The sequence below is a fragment of the Python bivittatus genome, unplaced genomic scaffold (genome assembly GCF_059951505.1).
Source record: "Python bivittatus isolate LINGU-HERP-01145 unplaced genomic scaffold, Pbiv_v1 ctg000430_np1212, whole genome shotgun sequence".
NCBI lineage: Eukaryota > Metazoa > Chordata > Lepidosauria > Squamata > Pythonidae > Python > Python bivittatus.
Window position 1 is genome coordinate 1,455,613 of NW_028277071.1, and position 27,862 is coordinate 1,483,474.

The 27,862-nt window shown below is 46.5% G+C and overlaps 1 protein-coding gene across 1 annotated transcript; it reads right to left on the reverse strand.

Moving 5' to 3' along the window:
- Positions 1–26,387, reverse strand: PFAS (phosphoribosylformylglycinamidine synthase). The gene is made up of 29 exons (XM_088144187.1): positions 26,278–26,387; positions 22,390–22,535; positions 22,027–22,162; positions 20,762–20,867; positions 19,357–19,543; positions 18,164–18,269; positions 17,646–17,786; positions 17,237–17,361; positions 15,562–15,690; positions 14,424–14,555; positions 14,097–14,225; positions 13,708–13,781; positions 12,926–13,082; positions 11,299–11,360; positions 10,837–10,998; positions 10,156–10,281; positions 9,167–9,298; positions 8,633–8,863; positions 7,385–7,565; positions 6,644–6,727; positions 5,575–5,730; positions 4,905–5,024; positions 4,406–4,551; positions 3,646–3,856; positions 2,961–3,052; positions 2,534–2,648; positions 2,029–2,187; positions 1,778–1,930; positions 1–628 (listed from the first exon to the last, which is right to left on the reverse strand). The coding sequence occupies exons 2-29, from the start codon at positions 22,526–22,528 to the stop codon at positions 306–308; spliced, it is 4,014 nt and encodes a 1,337-aa protein (XP_088000313.1). The 5' UTR covers positions 22,529–22,535; positions 26,278–26,387; the 3' UTR covers positions 1–305.
- Positions 26,388–27,862: the final 1,475 nt, after the last annotated feature.

Below are 27,862 nucleotides of genomic sequence, written 5' to 3' on the forward strand. Positions count from 1 at the left end.
TTTTTAAGAATTAGCATTTATTGGCACTTTGGAAAATGCGTTGGACCGACGCAGAGCGCAGCACACGCCGATTTCTTTTCGCACCGTGTCAACTTCATTGTGTTCAGTACATGTCTGTGATTCCTAGATGCTTGTAAGTTCAGTAACTGGGGATTAGGGTGACCTTGGGAAAGGAGCCCGTGCAGAAAAGACACAACGGCCTCAAGAATTATCTTACTGTGCATAGTCTAGCCCAGTTTGCAACTGGGGGCTCAGAATTGGGAACAGATGCAGTCAAGCTAAAAACCCATCAAGATGAAGCGCCATCAAGGTTGGCCCTCCGGATAATGTAAACACCACTCGCAGGCGTTCTGGAACATGCGCAGCCACGGCGAGACTTTCACAGACTGGCGCCAGGAGGTTGGCATCCAAGCCCACTGCCAGGGTAGGACGCATCGCTCTGGGTGAGGCATCATGGCCAAGTGGCGCCCGTCAGGAGAGCAAACCCCGGCAATGCCCAGGGGGGACCCATTCGGGTTGAGAGGGTATTCCTCCGTTGGCAGCCCTTGGTCATCCACATAGCGTAGTGGGGCCAGTCGGGAAGAGCGCATCCGAGCCAGGATTTCAGAAGAGCGGAACCGCATCCGGCCTGTTCGGGATTGGTAGGGAAAAGGGCTTGTGAAAATAGGGCCACGTCATCCAATAATACTGTAATACCCTCTCCTCCCCTGGCTTGCATGCCATCAAATAAAAAGTTGATCTCATCTTCCCAGGGTCTGCCTTCACACAGCGTTTCCGGCAACGGTACAAGAGTGGGCTTCCTTTGTCGTCTTCCATATTTTTTTTATTTCCCAGTCTAGCCTACAGCCTGGGGATATCCTGGTGGTCCTCCCTCCAAGTATCCCTGAGGGCCAACCCTGCTTCACTTCAAAGACCAGAGGAGCTACGAGCTACCTCCTCATGAAGCCCTCGGTCCAATAAAATGTGCACATTGGAACAAGGCAACAACATTAACATCCAGGAGAGAAGGCAGGTTCTTTTTTTAAACCTCAGTTTGCAAAGGCTGTGGAAAACTCTTCCTCCTTTGGAAGGAAGATTTGCTCAGGAGATAATGCAAACACTGACAGTATTTACTTGAGGAAGCCACAGGAAAGTAAAATGATGCCTGGACCTTCCCTTGTTTCTCCCAGGATCTCTGCCTGCATGACTTGGGCTGTTTTGAATCTTTTAATTTTTTTAAAAAATGAGAAGTTGGAACACAGCAAAGGAGAATGCCAGCCACCAGGATCAACTTCAATTACTACTTAAGAAAAACACCAGGTCCCACACAGATGATCGTTGGAAAGCAAATAATGCAGATTTGTGTTCTGCTGGAGTTTGCTGAACTTCCTGGAAAAACACTAAGCTGGCTGAAAGCAGCCTTACGAGTGAAAGCAGCCTTTTCCTTCTGTGAAATGGGATGAAATGACTAGCCATTCCTACTGTGGCTACCATTTTGGGGACAGACAATGCCCACCCTGTGGCCACCATGTTGAAAATGCCCCAGTGCCTCCTCTTGGAGTCATCACTGGATTTGGTAAGATTGGCTTTCCCTATTATTTAAATCTTTTAAAGTTTTTATTTATTATTATTATTATTATTATTATTATTATTATTATTATTCACTGTTTGTACACGCACACGCATCGGCAAACTTCAAACTGCACTTCAAATGAAAAAGAAAAAAAAGGAAAGAAATTAAAGAGGGGATGTTCCCTGGATCCTGTATTGAAATGCTGTTCCCAAGCGATGGCATTACCTTCTCCGTGGGCCACCCAGATGCCCAGAGTGGAACCTGCCATGCCCCGCAGCATCAGCGCTGGACTTTCCTCAATCCCCAGGTTCACAAAACGCGACTCAAACCGGCCAGAGTTGTTGGGACTCAGCAGCAACCCTGGTTGTGTGGCCCCATCTAGGGAAGAGCAGATCAGAGATTGACGGAGCATTTCCCACGTACTGTGCCAGAGATGCTCGGAGCAAGGGAGTGTCGGGCGCGGTGATCTGGCTTACCTAGATCTTTGGCTTCAGGGTTCTCGGCTCCTACCCACCCTAGCAGTGCCATCAGCTGACAGCCATTGCACACCCCGAGACTGAAAGTGTCTTTCCGCTGGTGGAATGCTTGGAACTGTGCCTGAGCTCTGGGGTTAAAGGTCACTGAAGCTGCCCAGCCTGAAATCAGAGAAGAGGGAGTCAGAACTTAAAGAGAGGTCTGCTGCATCGAACACCAAGGGGCATCACCCAAAACAGTGGCATCATCATTCTCCAGCAGGTGTCTTCCAGATGTGTGCACTTCAGTTCCCAGAATTCCTCAGGCAGCCAAGGCATTGCTGAGAATCCTTGAAGTCTACCTTTTCTTCAAGTTGTGGAAAGTTGTCCTACGGGAAGCTCACAGACAGATGGACAGAGGAAAAACCCAGCAGGGCCCATTTTCATTTGCAGTATTTATCACAGTTCTTCCCCAATAAAACCAAGCTGATGATTTCCCCATTCATGCTAGAGGGGAGGCAGGGCCCACCTTTGGCAGATCCAAGTACATCTGCATAACTGAAGCCTCCAACGAACACCAAGCCACGGAAGGAGTCTAGGGTCATCTTGCCTGAGCACAGATCTTGCATGGTGAGGTCCCAAACCTGCAGGAGAATATAGTACATAGGAGGCTTTTAAGGGAGGACCCAGACAGTGAGAAGGATTTTAGATTAAAATTTGCCTTCAGTCCCTGCAGGTTTTCACAGCTCTTGGCAAACACTGGACATGCCAATCTACAGCTCTCGAGGCCCCTCTAGCATGGATGGATCGTTTAGATCTAACTGGTGACATTTATGGGGAAGGAAAGGTAGCCCAGAAGACGTAGCCCAATGAAGGCTTCAAAGAACAAACAGGTTTTTCTCCATTACCTCCCAGTCCTTCCAGGGTTTTTGCAAGATCAGTTTTGACAAGCTTACCTGGAATCCAGCCATGAGAAACGCTGCCACCATTTCACGATCTCCGTTGCTTCCCTCCTCACGAAGGACAGCGACACGGGGAGCAGGCAAGGCTGGTGGTGGGAGGAAAGCAGAAGGACAGTTCTGCAACATATCTTCCATGTAAGTTTTTTTTTTTTTAACTTTGAAAGATTAATGCAGAGATAGGAAATTTTCAGTCCACCAGAAGCCCCCAAGCATCTCTTTTCATGTTCCTCAGAATTCCCAGAGATCCCACTACCAAAATCCAGCAGTATCTACTAAATAATAATGCAACATTCTGCCTTTTTCCCCTATTGTTTTTTTAAAGGAAATAAGCAGTACAACAGGTGCATTAAGTCTAGACTAATGTCATTATTGCATTAACTTCTTCCATAAAAAATTAAAAAGGGAGGCAAACTTTCCAGCTATGACTTTCCTATGGTGCAGCCCAAGACGGTTGAAAATTACATTTTAAGAAGTGCAGCTTTTTTTTTGGTCTATTAATTAAGATTCTTAATTAGTGGAGCAATTACACATTATTACAATTAATTACACAGACACAACCACAACAGTGATAAACCAATATCTCCATTTCCATTTCTTGGTGTGGAACCAAAAGCTTGAGGAGATAGGCCAGAAGAGTCCCCCTTCCAAACCCTCTTCTTGATACTGGTCCATTTTATACCCATTTCCTGTAGAAGAGGAAGTTCCTCCTGGGGGTTAAAGGTCAGGGTGAAGCTGGGTTCTGTGCGCTTGGCCAAGCCCATCTCTTCTTGAGCCACACAGTCTGGATTGGCTTGCAGCCTCTCCAACTGGAAGCTTGTGGCTTCCCACCAGTTCCGCAAGGTTGAGACTTTCTCTGCCAGCACTTGTTGGCCATTTACAGTGACCCGGACCTGTAAAGAGACACAAGGCTCATAATGAGAAACACATATCACGGCAGCAGAGCAACCAAAGACCCAGCTAGGTGGCAGCACCAAGCTGATGTTGGTTGAACTCCAAAAGCTACGTAGGCTCAGACCTGGTTGCCCCTGTAAGGGAGACCCTCCTCAGAAAATTCCAGGGCTGTAGGCTAAAGTGGGAAGTTGAAAGAAGATCTCAAACCATGTATTGTTAGCAAGAAAAATACACTGATGTGTTCATAAAGTCACTAGCAACCAAGCCCAAGGGTATTTTGCTATTTCAGGGTGTCCAAAAAGGTGATGTACTTGCAACAAGAAATGCAAGAATGGGCCAACTGATGACCAAAAAAAACCAAAACAGAGAAGGAAGACTTGTATAAGAAGGTGAATTTGATCTTGCACCCAATTTGGGGGTTGGGGATCTGGACCTTCTTGGGTACTAGCCAGGAAGCCCTCCTGGTCTGCTCCATCTCTGGTGATACCCTTTGCTTCTCAAACACATAACCCCCAGTCCTTCTGCTGGATGGTCATCTCTGCATTTACCATGGCATTTGGACCCCGAGGGCCAGAATATCCAACAGGCACGCAGCGCACTCCCGCTTCCCGGTACCGCCCACAGACTTCAGCTGCTGCAGCACGGGGCACTTCCAGCACCAGCCCAAGTTCCTCAGCAAAAAGCACATCCAAAGCTAACGAAGAGAAGAAAAGTGGTAGTGTGATGAGGAGTGGAAAAGTGGGCAGAGGCCAGAGCATTTCCTCACCCTCTTTTCTCTCTCATTCTGTGCCACCTAGGAACCAACCATGGAAGACTATTCATTCTTCCTCCTCTATTCCTTTCTTCTTCTGATCAGCCCTTCAAAGTTTCTACAAGAGTTTCCAGCAGGTTGACGGGTGCTCAGAGCTTCCTCCTATCTGTCTTGACTGCTGTTCTCAAACCACATCTGTCCAACAGGTCTGCCCAACTTTCTCTCTTCCACAAACTCCCGTGGCCCATGTGGCCCACAAGCCCCCACTGCCATAACTCTCTTCCCAGTTCACTCACCGTGGACCCCTGGCGCTCCTAGCTCGATGTGGGCACCACAATTCCCAGCAATGGCCATCTCCAGCAAGCAAGTCAACAGACCCCCATCACTCACATCATGCCCAGAGGAAAGAACAGAGTCTGCAGGAGGAAAGAACACCCAAAAGTCTTGATGGGATGTTTTTGATTACAGTGGAATACAATTCAATTAAATCAATCAATCAATGTGAAACAAGAAGGGGGCAAAAACATGCTCCTGGATGTGGTTATTCCATAGTTCTGTTCCTGGGGCAGGAGTATCCACCTTCTTTGGAACTGTCTACTTTATTTTTTTAATAAAGAAGTTTCTAGACTATGAATAGGCGCTGAATCAGAGTGAGCAATACCAGAAAAAGTTACAGTGGAAGAATTCAGAGTCAAACGCAATGCCTTGCACATCTCCTCACTCTTCCCTGCAACTAACAGAGACAAAAATGAAGTATCCAAAACATGCATGTGTATGTAAATATATTCCATGTACCCAGTTTATAACAGGCTAACTTTTCCTCTGCACAGAATCAGGATGACCCAACCACGTTCAGAAAATGTTGTTATGAAGAACAACCACAGATGCACAAAAATGCGGAGATCTCTTTGTCCAGCAGGATGTTACAGAAACAGAGGGCAAGAAGGAGAGGAGAAAGATGCTGACCTCGTAACAGGTCCTGAGTAACTCGGAAGCAGGAAACAAGGGTGGCGGGGTCATCCAGGTCTGGGGAAACATCTCCCAGTTGGGAGAAGCACTGAGCCAGCGCACTGCCCCCAAGACGATGCTTGTCAGGACTCACAGCCACATGAAGCAAGGCCCCTACAAAACACCAAGATGACAAGAAGACGTCTGTGAATGGGCAAAGCATTTGTCTCCGTCTTACCTTCTCTCTACACGCATAAACCCCAAGGATGCAAGCCAAGGCCACAACAGTGAAATTACGTTTTTTTTCTTAGTTAGCTCTGCAGGTCCTCATCATGAATTCCTTGGTAGGGGCGACCAACAGGAGCCCTGCAAGCTGTGTGTGCCCCCCTCCCACATTTGCATCGCCCAGAGCTCACAAGGAGGAACAGGGTGGAAATCTTCACATCCATGTTTGGGGAAGGGGGTGTGGGAAGATTTAAGGAATTTAAAAATCCCAAAATATCAGGTCAATTTCCTCCAGTTTTGGCAGGTCTTAAAGGAGCATTTTGGCCCTTAAAAGCCCTCAAGGTCTGAAATATTCACCCCACCTATTATCATTCATAATTGTTTTTTGGATTTATATGCTGCTGTCCTTCCAGGAGCCAAAGACAGCTCAGAGACTGCCTGGACCAAAATTTTCCAAGGAACATCCAGGGCTGAGTGGGATTTGATGCACTACACATATTGTTACACTCTTGCTAGACCTCAGGCAGGACACAATAACATGGTGGTCCCAAGGCCAAAAAAGTGAGGGAGGGAGGGAGGGAGGGAGGGAGGGAGGAAGGGAGGGAGGGAGGGAGGGAGGGAGGAAGGAAGGAAGGAAGGAAGGAAGGAAGGAAGGAAGGAAGGAAGGAAGGAAGGAAGGAAGGAAGGAAGGAAGGAAGGAAGGAAGGAAGGAAGGAAGGAAGGAAGGAAGGAAGGAAGACTCACTCTAAGTGGAACTGATACTCAGACCATCATGGCAAGATATATATCTAAGTTCTTAATTCACAGTGTTAACTACCTTTAAATAGCAATGTTTGACATTCTCAACACTTCTTCATCTTACCTTTCCCATCTGGGCATTTGAGGTCAGGGGTGACTGTGGCTGTGATATCAGGACAGACTGCGTAAGCTGAGATGACCAGTGTTCCTGAAGCAACAAAGAATAAAATCATGACAAGGAAGAAAGAGAAGGAGAAGGAGGTGAAATTGAATCATCTTTTCTAGAAGTTTGTGGCCAAATTACAAGCTGTGGGGTAAGAGGATTCTTCACTGTTGCCCATCCCAAGAGTCCCCAAGGAAGCCTCCAGAGCTGCTGGCATATGGAAACTTGGTGAGAAATTATAAATCAATCTATCTATCTATCTATCTATCTATCTATCTATCTATCTATCTATCTATCTATCTATCTGGATATAGTATATAAGCTCCATCAGGTGGCAACCCCTAGTCTATCTGGGCTGATCTCAAAGACCTAAGCAGCATCAGACTTTGTTAGCAGTTGGATAGGAGACCACTAAGAGAGCCCAGGGCCGTAGGCAAGAGGATGAAAATGAAAAAACATCCCAGAAGAAAGGAACAGCACGCTGCTTCCATCCTCTGCCGAGAAACACGACATGGACATCTCCATCGAGTTGCAAGGAGTCAAACTGTCTGAAATGACTCAGGCCAGCTCCCCCTTGGCTTCACACACTCCGAGTCCTTCAGTGGCTGAACAACCAAAGACACAGGGACAGAGAGCTGTGGGATCGCAGCAAATGGCCAGCTTCTGGGGCCCAGCCTTAGCTCAAGATGTCCCAGGCCTCACCAGGCGCCTTGACCGTTTCTGTGCCAACACGGGCTGCCATGCTGAGCGAGTCCTTCCCGCCGTCCACTGCCACACCCAGCTCCCCCATGACGGAGCACATGGCGCTGCAGGCTTCTGCCAGGGCCGCCCCCTCGCCTGGGAGCTTGGCTGGCCACATCCAGTTGCCGCTGCACTTCACGTCCTGCATGGGGACAAGCAGATCACTTGGTTGCGCAAAGCCGCTGACCCTGGTGCAGAGATCAGCGCAAGGCTCACTAAGGCAAGGAGAGGAGGATTTGCAAACTGGGGTAAAAGCCTCCAGGGAAGAACATGGCATTCGGAAGAAAGAGAAGGGGAAAGGCTGAGCAAGTGAAAATGTATTCGCACCTCCGGAAAACTGGCATTTTAATAATCAGCAAGGAGATGATCTCTTATGCCTTAATCAGAGCATTCTCTGCTCCACTAAGTAGACAGACCAGAAAGGGTAAAACTCCTTTTACTGAAAGTGGCTATAAGGATTCTTTTCTGAATATTATCTCTCTGTGTTGGACTTAAGATATGTTTCGCCCGTCAGTGCAATGGTAATGAGTCTGCAAATCTCCATCAAGATCACCTCTACATCAGCAAACTGGGAAAACCTAATTCTAATAACTATGCATGAATGAAAAATTATGGCATACTGGTAGGGCTGTGGAGCCTCCCAACTACAATATTGCTGCACAACTGTCAAAATCATGACATTATAACTATTGCAGAAATAAAGCCCGGCCCTTGCTTTTGTTCCAGAAACCTCAATTTTTCTGATAACGGCAGCACCCAGAAACTAATTCTTTCACTCTGCAATCTCCATCTTAAAACCACAACGCACGTATCATTGCTGTAACATCTAGCCAGGTATATTAATCTTAAGGGAGATTTCTGGAGAACAGAAAAGCTTTCTCATTGTGCTGTGACATTCTGGTTGATCTCAATAAAGAAACTGATCAATGATGGACTTTGGAGTTCTTTCAATTTAGGTTGGTTTTTTTCCTTCCCCTTAATGGGCCAGTATGGTTATATTAAGCAATTTGACATTGGTGGAGCCACAGACGTCTGGAACAAGTCACATTGACATCATTGTATGCCCTATAAGATGACGTCATACTACATATGATGTCACTTCCCCCCTTGCCCCCTCCTTGAGTCCCTCACAGGAAAAACGGGGATACAAATGGGGTAGAAATTTACAAATGGGGTAGAAATCAGAAGACTTAAGAAGGGGTGTCTTACCTTCAGATCGGTGACACGAGCAAAGACCAGATTGGTGAGGGCTTCTCCCACAGCCAATCGGGCACCAGCTGCAGGGTTTATAAGCCCTTTGATTGGCTGTTCCCCAAGAGCAGTGGCTCCTCCCACCGTTTCAAAAGGGGAAAGGGCGACTACAGCCACATCTGCCAGGGGTGTGTGCAGGGGACCGACACACTGTTGCTGGGCCACCAGCCCTGTCACCGAACGATCGACCTATGCCAGCGAAACAGGCAATGAAAAGAGAAAGAGAGGAAGAGATGGGATGAAATCAGCAGAAAAACCAATATATAAACCTCTTCTGTATCTATGTGTCAACCTTGGGTGATTTCAAAAAATTAAGCAGGTTTGGAGTTGGTGGACCACAAGGAAATCCCAGGGCTGTAGGCTAGACTGGGAAGTTGGAAAAGCATCTCAAAAGAAGGCGACGCTCTTAAACATTGCCGCCGAGAAAGCTACGCAGATAGGTCTGCCTAGTCACTCCAACCCAAGAAAGCCCAACGTGGTCCAGAAAGTTACCTTATTTGTCAGGTAACGCTTACTAGCCACAGCTGGGAGCTTCAGGACGAGTTGAAGGGCGTCCACCACGCTCAGGGCGCTAGGAAGATCCAGAGGACGAAGGGCTCGGTTCATGCGGTTCAAAACAAATTCCTGGGTGGTGGGAATAAAAACAAGGAATCCATGATGTTATTAACAAGGTTGGAAGGTTCCCTTTGCTCCAACCAGCAGGGCTGATGGTGAGGGAGGCTGGGAGTTGTAGTTCAGCAATACTTGGAGAGCCACAGACTGGTCACTGTTCCTGAATTAAAAGAAGGAGGAGCAGATGATGTGAGTTAGCACTAAGATGTCCCCACTCAGCATAAGGGAGCCAGTATTGACTGGAGGGCACCACAGCTATTGCAAAATTCAGTGGAGCACTGTAGAAGCTGGAGCTGATGAAGAACACTTGGGAAATGTGTATTTTAGGAGCTATCCCTTTCTTATATTCCATCAAGAGAGAACACCTTTTGTTCATAAGAATCACTACCCTGCCACCTGAATACTGCCAGACTTAGAAGGAATAAGCTACTGAGTCATCAAATCCTTTGCCTTCAGCAGGCCAGCCTACCTTTTAAGCCAGAGGTTCTCAAACTCTGTGGTCCCGTGGCCCGTTATCACAACAAATGAACTCCTGTTGACACCCCTCTCCCACTTGTCCACGGAGAATGAGAGTGCCTTTGGAGAGAGGTCCAGGTGCACAAGCTTGCACAGGCATAACTGGATCACGGTCAGACCACAGTGCCTGGACAAACTGATAGCTGGCTTGCCCAGGCAGAATGGGAACACAATCTGGTATTTATCCTGATTTACACATGAAGCCTCCCCCAACTTCCCCCAAATTTATGAAACTCCTGAAATTTGCTCATCCCCCTCAAGGAAGATTGAGTATCTCTGCCTTATGCATCCCCAGTGAATTTTAGACAGATCTTTTCTTTTATGCTGGGAGACTCCTTCATACACTTCCATACCTTGCGTGGCATCTTGCCAAGAACCCATTCCAGTTTCAGATTCACAGGAGTGTCCCTTTCTCCCGTCTCCCCCTTGTCCACCTCTGCCTGACTTGCTGGAGACTTCGTGTCATCCACCAGCACAATCTGTCAAGAAGAGGAAGAGCCAACTTCAGAGCAGGTTCACACCCTAGGCCAAGCTCTACTTGCTTAACTAAGATTTATTCCACAATCCATCATTGATTGGATACTCTTAAGACCCTGAAACATAATGCATGGTTTACAAGCCACCCTAGCTGGGATCCAACAATACGCTAACCCCAGAACAACGTAATGGGTCTGCACAATGGTGAACCCAACTCTGCAAAGGACTTTCTTCCAAATTATTTCACCGGGCACCTCCCATTTCATACCTTCTGCCCTTTATTTCCCCAGAGTTTGGTTTTTAGCTCCCGATCTGATCATTCTACATCTTCAGAACTACAGTTCCCATCACCTGTCATGATAACCTTTGAAGTTACTCACATGGGTATTAGGCTGGGAAAGACCCTAACAGATAGCCCAGCCCAAATGTTGACAGTTGCCACGCTATCTTCTGGTCTATTTGCCCATTTCTTGCCAAAGGGTTTTCCTCACCCACCCATTTGTGCCCAATCCAAGGGATTAACGTTTCTCTCCCACCAATGCCAATTTCTGCCCTACCTTTCCATCGCCTGTAATCCTGCCTACGAAGTCCACAGGGCATCTTTCACGGCAAGCCAGCCGTTGTAGAAAATCAGCATGGCGCGGGTGAAGCAGGAGAGCGTTTGATTCTTGGTACTCAGCCCCCCAGATTTCCAGAACACTCAACGTGGGATCTCCCAGCTAGGAAATGAATGAGAGAGACAGAGAAAGAGAGAGAGAAACCAGGCTAAACTCTGCTAAATCTACAGAGAAAGGAGGTGCATTAACAGCACCTAGCACTCTGTCGGTTACATACTGACAGTGGGTTGGAGAAGAAATCCCCCAACCAACAAACCTCCTATTTCAGCTTAACCTGGGATTTCATTGTTTGCATCCATTTTGTTTTGGAAGAAACAATCATTCCCTGTTTTGGGTTGAGGTTAGAAGAGATACTGGGGATCAGAGTATACCAATCACTGCAAGGTTTAACCATCAACACACCTGGAAACGGCTTGAATATATAGTGGCTCCAGCAGGCTCGCTCAACTCCTTCAACACATTCCCTAAATGAAAAGGGAAGGTCCTTTAGATACTCCAAATTTAGATACACATTTCAAAATCCTTGGAGGAAAGCTATTATAATTCTCCCAGACATCTCTTCTAGAGACCAGGAATTCATGATGAAGGATGTGCAAAGCTTATGGTTCCAGGGGTGGAACATTCCATGTAAAACTGAAACATTCCAGACTGCATTGATCTCACCATCACAAGGGTGACCCGGATGTTTTGCAGAAGTAAATCTTCTTATCAGATTGCCTCAAAATGGCCAGATCAGTGTTTCTCAGAATAATAGGTTTTGCACATCCCTGTCAATGACATTTCAAATTACTGTGGAATGGAATTATGAAGGCCAGGCTCAGGGAGATAAACATTTTCTTAGCTCCCCAGAAGAGCATGGGAGGAACAAGAGGATGACACTGGCACCTCCCTGAGGAATTCACACTGTTGTGGCTGGCTGACTTGGGGAGCTGGGGTTTCAGTCTGGGAAGATTCTTGCTAGAGGTTGTAGCTAATAAACATAGCTGGACTGAATCTGCATTGTCTCTTGGAGTTCCTTGGGCTAGGCCTGACATTTATAAATGTATTGCTCTCTTTGGACTGCATGTGCATACTAAATAAAATATTTAATAAAATAAATAAAATAGTATGCATGAGTGCATACTAAATAAAATATTTGGAGGGCCACACCTCTCCCACCCTTGGCCCCAAGAGCATCTGTCTGGGCTCACACTGACAGTATGACATTTTTATTTTTATTTTAATTATCCAAGGGAAGACCATTTCCATTCCAGCTTTGGAAATAGAAGGATACTTAAGCTGGTGCTCTCCATATCCTTTAGATTTCATCTCCCATCAGCTCCAGGTGGCCAGCGTAGTGGCAATGGATTGTGGGAGCTATAGTCCAGAACATCTGAAGGACTCTGGTACTGACCTTGGTCAGAGCAATTCTCCTTCCTAACCTGAATGCTACCAATTCTTTCTCTCCAAACAAGCCGGGGTGTCTTGCAGGCAACCAGACCATCACTTTTTGCATAAACACATTTTTACTGCTGCTTAGTTAATAACTTCTGCGTTTAGTCCTTACAACTTTTTAGTTTCAAAAGAACAACAAAAGTATAAAGTCCTTTACTCATTTATCCAGGTTGGCCCACTACTCTTGGAAGGGTGGTCTTTGGCATGTCGTTCCAAGGCCTGGGAATACTTGCTCACCTTTGCTGAAACCCAATGTTTCTCAACCTCCTCAACTTTAAGATGGATGGACCTCAACTTCCAGAATTCTGGGAGTTGAAGTCCACCCGTCTTAAAGTTGAAGAGGTTGAGAAACACTACTATAACCACTGAATCTCCAAGGCTGTCACCATATGAGCTGCTCAAACACATTTGCAGCCTTTGAATGAAGAAAATAACCCAAGAGAGAAGAGAATGTTCTCCAGAAGTATCCTTCCCCAGTTGATCTGGAGCAAGGCCAATGCACTTCAATCCCAGTCATTCAACTGGAAATCTTGGGAACTGAATCCCTTGAAGAGTCACCAGCGGAAACATCCCAAAACCTGTCTGCCATGCTCACCATTGCCTCCGGCACCCTGATCGTGCAAACTGCAGATGGGGTTGTTCTCGCCACTCTCTACACAACCCCGAAGCACCCGATTCATCTTCTGCTCCATCTCGGCATCACCGCGTTGCACTGCCCCAAAATCCAGCTCACTGGCATTGTCGCCTTGCACCTAAATGCACACAGGAGAGGTTGGCAGGTGGCAGCTGGGCCACAATGAAAAAGATACAGGTGGTTCTCACTTAGCAGCCACAACTGGGACTAGAAACTCAGTTGCTAAGTGCTACGGTTACTAAGCGGAAAATCACATGACCATGACAGGCTTACAACGTCACTTCCCCATTGGCCGTTAAGCAAATTACCGAGGTCATTAACCAAGACACCATGTGATCGCAATGGACTTAGGATGTCACTTCTCTTTCGGTCTTTCAGCAAATCACTGCGGTCATTAAGCAAAACATCACGTGACTGCGACTTGCAACTTCCCTGCCGGCTTCTCCACTGACTCTGCTTGCCAGAAGCCAGTTGTGAAGTACACAAATGGCAATCACATGACCGGAGGGATGCTGCGACAGTCATAAATGCAAGGATTGGTCACAAAACTTTTTTTACACTGTCGTAACTTCAAACAGTCATTAAACAAGGCAGTTGGTAAGTGAGGGCCACCTGTAGCTTTGCCACCACCAGTCCAGAAGTGCAAGAATGATGGCTAGCATCTGCTTCCTGCCCCTGCTTTATTAATCCAAAGATGCTGAAAGAGATCTAGAGTGAAGAAGAGAGAGCCCTTCTTGGTTTACCTGGATAGAAGAAGCAGCTCCTCCCCCCACACCAATTCGGTAGACGGGGCCTCCAACCTTGACAACATCCATCCCTGGAAAAGAAGATCAGAAGCGAAGTTTCAACCTCAGAGAGAAGTTTCTGATACGGAGGCTGAATTCAGCCTTCTGAGGATAACAGCTTCCTTTAAAAAAAAGAATCCAGTTTCCTGAAAGTCTCCTTGGTGGCACTTGGATATCAGCTATTGCAGTGTTTCTCAACCTCAGCAACGTTAAGAGGTATGGACTTCAACTCCCAGAATTCCCCAGCCTGCTTAGCTTTATTCAAGTTCAGCCAAGATCAGCTTGGGGCTGCTGCTGGCTGGAATAGCCTTGGGATATGACAGGCTAAAATCCAGAAAACCCCTTACCAGGCTGGGGAGCTTCCTTGCGCACGTGCATATCTTCGATTGCGCCAATGCCTCCGCTGAACATGATGGGCTTGATCCATTCGTGCCGCTCTCCGTCCACCAGGCGCATCCCAAAGGAACGTGCGAACCCTACGCCAAGGAGGACGGCCGAACGTAAGCAACTCCCCTTTCCCACGCGATCTTGTTTCTGCAAATACCCACCCCGCTAGTTCCTCTGCCCTCCGCCCCTCTCCCGTGCTCCAGCGGTGAGCATATTTTCACAAAACAAGCCACGACTTCAAGCACGTCACCAGCTGGATCTCAGAAGCAAACCGCCAGCAGGCTCACCTGCCAGAACGGGTTCCCCAAATTTGTTGCCGTAGTCCGAAGCCCCATCGCTGGCCCCAATGGCCACTTCCACCGGCCGGGCAAAGTTGTCAGGATATACGAAAGATGCATCTTCCCAAGGTAATGGGTATCCTACAAGGCAGAATGCAAAAGGAAAGGGAGCGTTTTTTCCAGAGCTAAGTAACGTTCAAAGCACTATTTTGCATACACTTCGCTGCTTTGGACTGGAACATCACACATACAGTGACCGTATGTCCTGTATTATAAAGGACAGTCCTTTATTTCCAAAAGCTGTCCTTTAGATTGATTTATCTTTCAAAAACTCACTTTTGTCCTTTATTTGGGTCACTTAACTCTTACCGTAGAAATGGTAAATGTTAATGCACAGTCCTTAATGCACAGTCTTTCACATTCATGTGACAAATATGGAAACTGAATTGCCTTTTTAAGACAAATTTACATAGGTGGTTTAATTCTAGATATTTTTATTAGAATAGGCGTTTTTCTTGGTTTTGCTCTTGAATTTTCCTTTGTAAAGCAAAGTTATAAACATGCCGGCTGGGGAATTCTGGGAGTTGAAGTCCACCCATCTTAAAATTGCCAAGTTTGAAAACCACTGATCTAGAGTCTAGCACTCTGCAGCAAGCCAGCTTCTCTTTGTTGCTTTGGTTACAAGCATCTTAAAACTAATTTTGCCAAGCAAGGCAAGGAGTCTGATAGCTACCAAGGGGAATATGTCACACACCATGGACTATTTGGACATCCAATTGTCTACCCTAATGTATGTTCTACCATGATGGGCTCTCGGACTGTCCCAGAATACAGCGTCCTGATAAATCTCACTTTTCTTAAAAAAAAAAAAAGTTTCTAGTCCTCAAGAGGAGGGATGAAAACCGGCAGGGAGATACTGCATGAAACTTCAGCAGGTGGCAGGGTTTATTCCAAAGATGTGGCCCCCTGGCACACTAGCTGGGTTTCTTTCCTGGCACAAAGTAAATGCAGTGGTGTGTGGAGGAGAGAGAGGGGACTGTGGTTCAAAACTCCAATCACCTATTCAGGGGCCACCCTCAGTGGTTAGAACATTCTTCCATTCCATGTTTGCAAGGAGACGGGCTCCAAGATTCAGCTACTTACTCACCTGGGATATGCAGATTGCCAAAACTGTACCCGGCGGTGCCAGCAATTACATGAGCCCCACGACCTGTGCACTGCACATCCCGGATTCGCCCCCCTGTCCCAGTAGTGGCGCCACTGAATGGGGCAACTCCTAGAGAGGAGTGGGGAGAAGTCTCAATCAATGAAACTCGCAAACAGTTTGAACGCTGTTCCTCACTGATTTGACGACGTTTCTTATCACACAAACTCTATTAATCAGATCATCAAGGCTGAGCGTTCTGTGCATCACCTCACCTAAGAACTAATTTCATGATTTTTTGGGCTTCTCTTCCCCATCTCCCAATTTCTCAGAACTATACCCCATGAGTCTGATGGAGGACTCAAATGTATGCAGCACTCATTCGATATCCTGTTAAGGAGCCACGTGATTTAGTTTTCTTCTTGGGTAAACATGTCCCCCTCCGTATATTTCTCAGTACAGAGAAAGCAACACACCTTGTATTTTAATCAACTTCTACGCCAGAGAGAAGAGCTTGCTGATACTTTTGAACAGTTTAATCAACTTTCCCTCCAAGAGATCTTTTACCTACGTTATTTTTCTTGCAGGATTAATCTCTGGGCAAGAAACAGTTGGATAAGAGGCAGAAATTCAGTTGGAGGTTCTCAACGGGTGAGATGGACATTTTTTCAAAACTGAATCCTGATCTCATAAGGAAGAACAGGTCCACTTCTACGGCCCCAGTTCTGCATTTCACACAACTCTGAAAGATTCCCAAAACTTGTTCACGCTAATACCAGGTTCATAGTCAACCATGCTTGATTAACTGTGCTTTCCTTGAATGAATTGTTGGGTAGCTAAGCCTTACACTACAATTTCCAAACAAATACAGCCAAGTGCACAAAGAATGGAAGCCTAAACCAAGCTACATTATGGCTTAACACAACCTGTAAATCCAGCTGAACTCTTGCTTGCCAAAGATGATAATGTTTTTTGGAGTAAGACTCCAGAGCTTACAGTTCTTTCTTCCCTTGTGGACCTATCTGTGGCTTCCTCTGAATTTGGAAATGATTCACAGACCCCAGTAGGGCAAAGGCAAAGGCCAAGAATGCAGCTTTAAAATGTGCTTCAACTTTTCCTGCTTCCTGGTCACCCTTGGTTTCTCTGTTCAACCAACCATGTTTATCAGCACAGGAGATCCCTGCTGATCTGTGCAAGAATTGGTGGCAATGTTAATTTCAGGCATGAGAAGTGATTCAGGGGCAAAGCACATGCTTTGCACATATCAGATCCTGGATTCAGTCTCTGACACCACCACTTTGAGACAGATCAAGAGAGAGAGAGAGATTTCCATGCCAGCCTGGAGATCACTGTACAGAGAGGGGCTATTAAACTCATGTCCAACTCATGGGCTAGAAAAGATTTTGTACTGATCTTGCAGGCTTCTTCTGCTATTCTCAACAGTCCCCTGATGCAGACAGGCACACTGGAGCTTGCACTGACTTTGATTATAGCTCCCATAGTCTCACTAGCTGTGGATGATGGAAGCTGTCATCCCCAGACAACCAGAAGGCGCCAAATCACATACCACCGTATGTTGGCAGCACTGCTTTGCCAGGGTCTTCTTCCAAGGCACACCAGAAAGTGGGCTCCCACGCCTGTAGCCCTCAGTCGTGGGCCCCTCTTTCAGCTAACTCACCTGTGGGAAAGTTGTGGGTTTCAGCTGTGAAGATGACATGTCGGGTGGACGTCCGCTTCTCAAAGGGGCTGGCTTTGGATGGGTCACTGGGCCAGAGTGAAAGGACTTCTCTACCTTGGATTGCACTTGAAGGAGAAGACACAAAACTTTAAGTTTCAGAAACACATCAAAAATGAAAGGAACCTCCCCAAGTCTTCCTTCTCCTGGTGTACTGGAACCAGAGTACCCAGAATTCCTTGCTCTTCAGCTGTGCTGATTGGGAATCCTGGGATCTGTGGTCTCCCAAGGCATCTGAGAAACATCCAGCTGAGTTGAATGTCTCCACTTCCCTTCCTCAATGGCTGCTCTCGCCAATCCAGCAACTCCTCTCTTCAGTTGGGCAGGGGGAGAGGGAGGGGGGAATACCCACCTGCTGTTGTCGCAGAACTTGATGACGTTGTTGGGGTTGCTGCGTTCTTGAGTTTTCATGATAGACTCGAAAAGTGATTCCTTCCTTTCTTCCCCATCCACTAGGAGACGCCCTTTGAAGAACCAATGCCGGCTGTGTTCACTGCAGAGAAACCCCGGGTGGGAAGGAGGGAAATGTTAGGATGGGGCACGCTGCTTTTGGATCAAGCTCGAAGGGGGGCCCATCTGACCCAGAGCTGCCTTTTAATCAAAGGCCCCCTTTAACACCAAAAACAAAAGGAGGGAAGAAAGCGTGAGTTCCGTTGGCACCATGCATTCTCCCCAGAATCTGCTGTAAACCAGATTCAGACACATACCTTGTTTTTAACCCCAGGCTTAAATAAGAAGAAAATGCAATTCTTGTTGCACTTTCCCACCCAACCTATCCAAACGTTCAGCCAGGAAGACTCTGAAGGCAACGTTTTTCAGCCTTGGCAACTTGAAGATGCGTGGACATGGACCCCACAACAAAGAGAATACCTGTTTGATTGAGCAAGGTCAAAGCATTCTACACTGGTGGGGTTTCTGCCCAGTTTTTGGAAGAGAGCAGTATAGAAGTCCAGGTCCCAGGAATCAAAAGCCAGACCTACGAAGCAGAGAAACACAGCGGTTGACCCCCTGCTGCTCCTTAACTTCCATCCCAGGCTTATTCCCCTTTCCTACATTAAGACAAATAAATCAACTTCATCATGTAAGAGGAAATGAGAAGGTACTGTTTTCTTATTTGAAGGGGCGGTGAAGTCCTTGTGGGTTAGGGCCAACACAGCTAAACCCAAACGGGCCCTTGCCACACGGGAAAAAGGAAGTAGGGGAAAGCCATCCCAGAAGCCAGGTTCATCCTGGACCTGGATGAGCTTAGCACAGCTTGTCTAAACAATGTTGGTTTCTCTGAGCTGAGCCACACGATCCACAGAATTATTTAAAGTATCTCTGTCGTATGGAGACGTTCAAGATTATAGGCAGGATCACTTATATTTGTGTATTTATTTATTCCATTTATATCCTGCCTTTTTTTTTTCCAGGAGGTGAAGGTGACATGCACAACATTCCCTCCTCCAAATCCCCCCACAAGAACCCTGCAAGGTAGGCTGGGGTCAGAGAGAGACTGGCCCAAAATCACCCAAGGAGCTTCCATGAGTTGAGGGCGGACTTGAACCCGAGTCTCCCTGGCGCCACGCCAACACTTGCATCACTACATGTAAGACTGAATGCCTGAATTGCTCTGTATAAAATAAGAAAAATCTTCTCCTATGCAGAAAAAGAATACATGGGATATACATGTCCAGCAGTGCAAAACGTTATTTGCAAAATAAGGATTGCAAAAGGTTCCCACCAGCCATTCTCCTTGAAAGGGCTGTCTGTGCTCTGCCTTCTGTTTTTCTTTCCCAACCTTTCCACGCCACCCTTCTGTAGTTGCAGAAGATGGTCAATCTTCAGTCAAGAGGTTTGGGAGAGTCCCTTTGTATCTTACAGCCATCTCCTGCTTCTCCAAAAGGACCTGGGGATGGGCCCTCACTGCTGAATTTGTTATTAGAAGGAACAGTGGGGAAATGCAGGTGGATCCCTTTTACATCTTCTTCCAACAATTACAATCTATCACAAACTCACAATGCTGTCTCCTAGCTACTGGACACAATTATTTCCCAATTTTCTTTACCCTCCCCAGCTCATACCAAGCTGGTTGTTGGCCTTGGCAAGAGCAGGTCTTCCTTCTCCTAGAATATCAACGTGGAACACTGCTTCAGGGCAGGTAGCTACAGCAAAACTGTTGATGGGTTCGGGGTAGCTCTGCTCCGTCATCCGATCATAGAGTGAGGCTATTAGCTGTGCCTCCTGGGCTGATGAGGGCTGTTGGTCACACTGAAAAAACCAAGTATGGAATCTATCAACCTCTAGATTCCAAATTCAAGTGGGTTTTGTGCAGGCAATGAGGAAAAACTTGGATATCGAAGACCGGATTCAAGACCACCTTCCAAAATAACGAAAGGAACCGATATAGCAAATCTGCAGCTATGAATTCTATCAGGTGTTCCATTTATTTTAGAAAATGTCAACCTAGTTTTAAACCCAAAGAAGGGATCTAAGGGCTTTCCAGATGTTGCAAATCTACAATTCCCAGTATTTGTCATCATTAACGGGTTGTATTTCAGACTGGAGCAACGTATTGCAGAGTTTCTACACCTTCCAATGGGAATGTCGCTTTTGCTGGTCATTCCATCCCACACCCTGTTCTGTCAAGAGTAGATATTCAACATTTAATAGGTATATATCATATTTAATCCTTTTGTAAGGCTGTCCACTGCCTATTCATGTAGCTTCATACTTCTATATTAACTGGTGGTCCCCCAAAGCATGCAACTGTATCCTCTCTCCCATTCTTAGCTGCACTTCTGTCAGTTCTCACCACCCGAGTCCAATATTAAATAAAAGGAGTGACGGGTGGCATTTCCACTGACCATGCTGAATGGGGATTATGGAAGTTGGTCCAACCCACTGAGAAAGTACCTAGCCAGAGAAAGTTAATGCAACAGAAGCAGCCATTTTATGGCAATAAAAATTCAGCGATATGTGCAAATGTTCTCTATAACATGACTGATTACGTGCCATCAAGTCAACTCAACTCTTAGCAACCACACAGATATATTTACTTCATCTTGTCTATCCCTGTGGTTTTCTTGGTAAAATACAGAATGGTTTACCATTGCCTTCTTTGGCACAGTATAAAATGAGGCCATTAGAGTTGTCACAAAAATGATCTTCCTCCTCCAGCATCTTCTTATATCGCTGTTGCCCAACATATGTGCCTCCACACTTCGTTTTGGCAGTTGGGATGACCTTCACATCTTAAGTGATTCTGCTGAGACCAATAATCTTTGCTGATCCCTCCCACCTTCCCCACCATGATGAGGTAGCACAGCCAGATTTGTATAATATGCAGCGTATTAAAGAATTATTCAGCTATTCTTCAAGAATTTTTGTCCATGCAGGAAGGGAGCTGAACAGCTACCTCCACCTAAGATAATTCTGTACCTGGGAAGCAGAGGGGAAACAGGAGGAAATAGGAAAATATCCCCCTACCTTGAAAAGGTAGCGCCGAGAACACTCAACCCGGTCAATGTTTTCTAACCCAGCCGCCAGGCACACTGAGACAGCATTAGTGGAATATGCTGTAGAGAAATTCAACCTGCAAGCATGAAGAAGATGAAGATGGATGGGAGGAGGAGGAGGAGGAGGAGGAGGGAGGAGGAAGAGTTTGTTTTCAAATTAAATCTGAATAGATTTGAGGCTTGGATTCATTCTCACCATATGTCCTTTAATAATTTCTAATGCTTAGGTGCAGGGCAACTATAGATCACAAAGTTAGAAAGTCACAGTATGTCTCCTCAGTCAGGACTTATTTAAAACAAGATTTAACTCTGTTTTGGAGGTCCACTGAGCTTTCCTGAGAAACACAACTTGCCCAAATCAAACATCACAGCAAAACAGAGTTAATTACAAACCAGGAAGTAAAGGCAGAAATTGGGAGTTCACAAAATTAAGTCCTTCTCATCATATCTAAACTTGGTTATCCACACATTGGCAGGGCTTATAATACAGTGGAACCTCGGTTTACGAACTTAATTCGTTCCGTGACTCTGGTCGCACCCCGAATTGGTCGCAACCCGAAGCAAATTTCCCCATAAGGTTCAATGTAATTACCGTTAATCTGTTCTGGCGTGGAGGACAGGGAGGCGGCTATTGCTTGGAGGGAGAGTCCCCCTCCCTACGACCACGTGTCAGGGACGGAAAATGGCCGCGTACCACGTGTCAGGGGCGGAAAAATGGCTGCGGACCACGTGTCAGGGGTGGAAAAATGACCGCGGACCACGTGTCAGGGGTGGAAAAATGGCCGTGTATCCTGTTTGTACCCCGAGGCAGAGTTCGCAAACCGAGGTAAATTTTTGCGGCCGGAGCTGGTCGTAACCCGAAAAGTTCGTTAACAGAGGCGTTCGTAACCCGAGGTACCACTGTATAGCTTGTTCAGTTTTGATTTATCCAAACACAACTACAACCACTAGAGTTTGTAAATTAGTACTGACTGTTTAGTATAACGAGTGAAGCCATCTAATTGTGGCTTCTTTAACAAGCAGCAATTAAACAAATGATGACTTTAGGCAATGTGCATATCTGTCCATCGCCTTCCACTTTGGGATTATTTTTAATTGTGAACCAGTATGAAAAAGCAAGGTACAGGACTCACAAAAGGGGAATTTATTTCATTGGAAATAAGTAAAATAATTTCCTTTTGTTGTTGTTGTTTTTTTGTTCGAGCAGCGAAGCTTTCTCCCCACCACTAGCCTTACCGGGGACCAATCTCTACCAGCAGATCAGACGGACGTGGGTCGAGGAAAGACTTGGTTGCGATGTCACCTTGTTCGAATGGACATCCAAAGACCCACTGCAACATCTCCATCTCCTGGGAGTTTGGGAGTATCCTTCCTGGTGACAAAACATAGATGAAAAGAATGAGCCAATTCTCCCATAATACAACAGGGCTATAACCCAGCAAGCAAGCAACTGTCTGTGTGAGAGAGAGGCATGAGCAAGCTCTGAACCAAGCCATTAGCCCTTAAATAAGGGTTAACCCCCATGCGGCAGGCTTCCCACAATCCTTCGTTCCCCATCCTTAATCAGAATCTAGACCCAGGCTGATTCAATGCTCATACCTGTCCAGTTAACGTTGAAGCACAGCTCCTTCTGAACCGCTTCGACGCCATTGCCCACGATTGTTTGGGCAGAGTGCAGAAGACTGTTGAGACCACTGTCGGCCTCGCTGGGGCGTTGATAATAATGTAGGACCACCATGTTTGTCCTAAGGGGATAGAAAAGATGGACAGTGGTGAAAGTTAACAGTATACATACAAAATAGAGATTTAAATAAATATAAGCAAGAATGGCTTCCATATACATTACACATTATGCAGCAAAGCAAATACAAACATTTAGAGCAGTGTTTTTCAAACTACTTTAAGACATGTGGACTTCAACTCCCAGAATTCCCCAGCCAGCCATGCTGGCTGGGGAATTCTGGGAGTTGAAGTCCACACGTCTTAAAGTTGCCAAGCTTGAAAAACACTGATTTACAGCATGGCTTCCAATGTTTACAGCAACAGATATCGCAAATTGGTTGGAGAACAAAGGGGAAAGTCAAAAATCAAATATTTACCTACTTTGTTTTAGGAACGTTTTCCCCTTATTTTCCTCCCTTTTTTCCCCTTTTATTTTTAATATTTATAAACAATAATATAGTGGGGACTCTGCTACTAAGCTCACAAATTCATATTTCTTTTTTCCTTTTTAATATTATGAAAACAACTCAGTATACTTTGCTTGGTGTCTTTTATTAATTGAGCCTCGATAGTCGAAGGATAGTAACTGTCCATCTGTAAACATTAGCTTGTTTGAAATTCTCTCTGTTTTCAGTTAAGAGAAGAGAAGAGAAGAGAAGAGAAGAGAAGAGAAGAGAAGAGAAGAGAAGAGAAGTGATGACCTAAAACGATTTATTGTAACAGTTTTCTGGGTTCCAACCTGGGTTACAATTTTGCAGCCCAAAATGACAAGGGGTCTTGTGGCGTCTTAAAAACTAGCCACAATTATCACGTAAGTACTGGTGGATGAACATTAATTTTTGCAAAAGGCCCACTTCTGCTCAAAGGAAGCTTAACCCAAAACTTATAGTTCTGAAGCTTGGATATGGAAGGAGAAGGCAGGAAGGGAAGGCTGGATAATACAGAATGAAGGAGGAAAACTGGCAGTGGATAATAGATTTCTGCAACAGAGACCTTGAAAAATCATTTTAGCTCTCCTGAGTGATGCCACGTGCAGAAATTGGAAAGAAGGCAATTTTCATGCTGTGGGAACATTTGAAAAAGTACTGAAAACAACCTGCTGATACAGTGCGGCCTTCATTCAAAGTGATGGTAAGTCCACATCTGAAATACTGTGTACAGCTCTGGTCATGTGTGAAAAAAGGATATAACAGAGCTGGAAAAAGTGCCAAACAGGACAACCGAACTCATCAGGAAACTAAAACACCTTCTTTACAAGAAAAGATGAGATGTTTTAAGATTCTTTAGCTTGGAGAAAAGACAACTAGGGAGTGAGACATGATGAAGATGTATACCATCGTGCATGGCATGAAGAAAGCGGGAAACATATTTTTCTCCCTTCTTCAAAGCATGAGGACAAGAGGTCATTCAACGTAGATGAATGAAAGAGGTTTAGAACAGACAAAAGAATGCACTTTTTCAGCCAAACATAATGAACTAGGGGAATTCACTACCAGAAGGCTAGCTAAGAACTTGGATACCTTTAAAGCATGACTGGGTAAATTCATAAAGGACAGATCTACTGAGGGAGACCCAGTGCTTTAAACTCTGAAAAAGGCAAGATATAAATGCCCATAACAGTAATAACAGGAGGAGGAGGAGGAGGAGGAGGAGGAGGAGGAGGAGAAGGAGAAGGAGAAGGAGAAGGAGAAGGAGAAGGAGAAGGAGAAGGAGAAGGAGAAGGAGAAGGAGAAGGAGAAGGAGAAGGAGAAGGAGAAGGAGAAGGAGGGGTAGAATGTTTGTGACTCTTCAGCTTAGAAAACAAAATTGCCAAGGGAATCCCAGTTGCAGGACAAGAACGGGAGAGGGAGAAGTCCATCTTCTACACGTGGGCACTCCAGAGGCCCTTGACTAGCTCCCATGAGAAACACACTGGACTAAGATATGCCCTGGGTGCTCCCACAGACAATTCTAGAGTTCCACATACATGTCGTTTTTAAAACAAAAGAATCTATTAGGCCTAGTAGTCAATATATGGAAAACACTGAGTGAGAAGGGAGTGAATACTGTATGTTATTTCAGAGGTCACCCTAGAAACATCTGGCAACTGCTGCGTACGTATTGCAAGCAGACGTAGGTCCCACCACAGAGGGCTGCAGTTTGTTCGAGGAGTAAGAGAAATCAGAGCAAATGCCCAGTGGACAAGCCAAAGAGGTCGATGCCCTCCAAACTGCTCACAATTCTTGCCTCATCCTGGAAAGCGTCAGAGCAATCTCCATTTCTTGTCCACCAGTTGCACAAAACACAACAGCAATTGCATTTCACAGGGCAAGGGTCCAGCCTACGCCAGTAGAGATTTGCTCAGTGGCAGGATTTTTCTGCCTAGTTTGGGGGGGGGGGGGGCATCCAGCTAAGGTTGATGGTGTCCTCAATCCAGTTGCCGCCAATGGAGCTTAATTTAGCGGCAACCAACATCTTGCTCTTATCGTTATTAATTCAGCGCCATCAACATGATGCTGAATTAATAACAATGAATTCAAGCAAGAGGAGAGATCCAGGTGCACAAGGGGCCACCAATCGACTGCTCAATACAAAGAAGACAAGTAGGGAAACTGAGGTAGGGGTCACCAGATAATGAAGTTCAGTTGTGTTACTCAAGGCCGTTACGGGATGATGAAATTAACGGGATCGCTTCTTTGCTCAAATGTGACTCAGTGGTGCCAAAGTAACTGAATGCAACACTATAGAATATAATCCATTATTCCTAAAATAATAGACTCCTAAACACAAATGCACCATAAATGTGTGATGCACACAAGTACAGAGGCACACAGGCCTGCAACAGCTGCTGGGCTGATTCACCATCGGTGAGGTGTAGCTATTAGCATCTGCATGTATAAGATCGACCTCCATAAGTGATACCCAGAAGAATGAACTTCATTTATCTCAAAGCAACAGAGTAAATTCACCCTCAGCTGCCAGTGGTGGATGCTTCAGCTGCACATCTGTGTGACTGAAGGCACTCCATTGACCCAATGCACACATGGAGTCAAACACACATACTACAAACAGCCAAGGCAAAACACTGGTGTAGACTGGGGGGGGGGTTCTCTGTACACCGACGGGTTCTTCGCCGCTAACCGAAGAATCATTGTACAGATGTGGAAGATTGTCACAAACAGGTTAAATGCCACTAAAGTGCAAATTCTCACCACCCTAAGAAGCAACATTCACAAAATTCTAAAGCAACTTGACCTCCGAGACAGAAGGTCTGGAGGGCCCCAAAATCAGCTAAATCGAACAGAAACCTAGGTTGAGTCAACTTCATCAAAACTTTTAGCCACAATTCAATCTCTCAGTATTCCTTTAAGAAAACCGCAACATTTCCTGCTTCAGCCTATCTCCCCAGCAGGACTGGCCACAACACCTTCACCCTCAGCCGGTCCAGGAGGATGGGAGTTGTAATCCCACGCGTCTAGGTGGCGACGCTTGCAACGGACGCACGCGTTTCTTTTTCGGGAGCAGCAAAGTGAACGCTCGCCCACCCGCCGAAAAGACCCCGGCCTCGTTTTCCTCTTTAGCCCCGAGCGGTCTCCGGCTCTGGAGCTCTCCTCTCCTCCGACCGCGCCAGCGCGCCGCGACGGAGCGAAGGAAGGCGGCAGAAACGGACTTCTTTCAAGGAAAGAGCCCCACTTCCTCCAAGACCCGGGCTCGGTGCACGCGGGCGTGCGCCCGGATCGTGAGAAAACCCCGCTGCTCCCCGCGAGCCTGCGGTTGCAGCCTTACCTGCCGGGCTCGCTGAGTCTTCTCTGCCCGCACGACCTCCGCAGGGCTCGCCCTCGATCACGGGGCTCTAGAGAGGCTCGCGCGCACTGCCCCTTTCGTGGGAGGAGAACTTCCCTGGGCGAGGGGAGGGCGGGAGGGAGGCGGCCAGGGCCCCGCCTGCCTTCCCCATTGGCTGTCCGGCTTCCTCCCTTCAACCCGGACCGCCCGGCCTTGAGAGAAGCCCGGGGCGCGCGAGGCAAACTTTGATCGCGAAGGAGGGCGGGCGAGGCGAAACTGGGCAGCAGCAAGCCTGGCTCGCTCGCTCGCTCACACACACACCACGGGCCATCCAACCAGCGCAGCCCCGCCCCCCTTCCTGAGAGCCCGCCGGGGGGAGAGGGGGGAATCCGGGCGCCTGAGCGCTTGGGTCTCTGCCCCGCGGAGTAGGGTCGGTCTTTGGATCGCTTTCCCCTGCGGCGACCTCTCTGCCCGACCACTGGTAGATGCGTCCACGTCGTCCGTCGGCTGCCCCAGCCGCGCGCCGCCTGAGCCGACTTTGGTCGCGCTCTAGAAGCTTAGCTGGATGGAGGACCACCGGGAGATCCGAGGGCTGGAGGCGCGATTGGAAAGTCGGAAAAACGTCTCGGGAGAGAGCAAAGGCAAACGATGCTCCCCTCGAAGGAGACTTTATTTGGCCAGCGGAGGGGGAAAAAAACTAGGCCAGCTGGGCTGATCTTGAAAAGCATAGTAGCATCAAGTGTGGTTAATGCTCGTAGGGGGCAGCACCAGGATATTCTGGGGCTGCAGGCCAGATAAATGCTGGAAAGTAGCAACCAGTTTCAGGAATTCATGACAAAAGAAACGATTTCCTTTCTTTGTGAATGAATCTGTAGGAATGGGCACGGGGGCTGAATCTGACAGTGAACCTGAGTATGTGGAAGTTGAATCTGCATATGAAGACGTGTGGGGGGGTGGCCTATGAGAATGTGTGCGTCTGTGATAGAAACACTACTCCATGTTCTTGTCAAGAGTGATGTATTCCTTCCCAATGACATGCCTATGCAATTTTAAAGATAATTATGTGCTTTATGGCTTCCTTGCAACCCCCCTTGCTTGTTTTTGTAATCTTTAAGCTTTAAATATAACTATATTATTTAGTGATTTCATTGTATCCTTGAAGATAAAAATAATTGTATGATCTGTGATTTCCTTGATCCTATAGCAGAGGTGGAAGAGACCAGCTGTGGTCAGTCAGATGAGTTGAGTCACGGCTTGGGCAACTGACAGAACATACAAGATCTATAAGCCTGTAATGTTATTCTCCTGATGGGATAAGGGGAAGGGGGTTGGGGTTAAGATAAGTTTAAGATAGATAATGACTAATAATTAATGTATAGCAGAAGGAGGTTGTGAAGGACACAGAAACCCATTTTTGGTTGAAGTCATAGTGATCTGGTGAAATAGATAATTTTATAAGAAACACCTGCAGATGTTTGTAAGTAGTTAACCGGTTTGTTTAAACTGTCACGTGGATCCTGTGAAGAAAAAGTATATAAGCTATGTAAAATCTGTCATCAGGACTCCCTCCATGAGCTGGGAGTCTCCA

Bases quoted from the DNA above. Each gene is read 5' to 3' on its own strand.
- PFAS (XM_088144187.1), bottom strand. From the start codon at position 22,528: ATGGTGGTCCTACATTATTATCAACGCCCCAGCGAGGCCGACAGTGGT. The intron at 6,728-7,384 runs GTGAGGCCTGGG...TTGTTGCTTCAG, and splicing joins AGAAACGGTCAAGGCGCCTG to GAACACTGGTCATCTCAGCT. The intron at 629-1,777 runs GTAATGCCATCG...AATCCCGAACAG, and splicing joins CTGGGTGGCCCACGGAGAAG to GCCGGATGCGGTTCCGCTCT.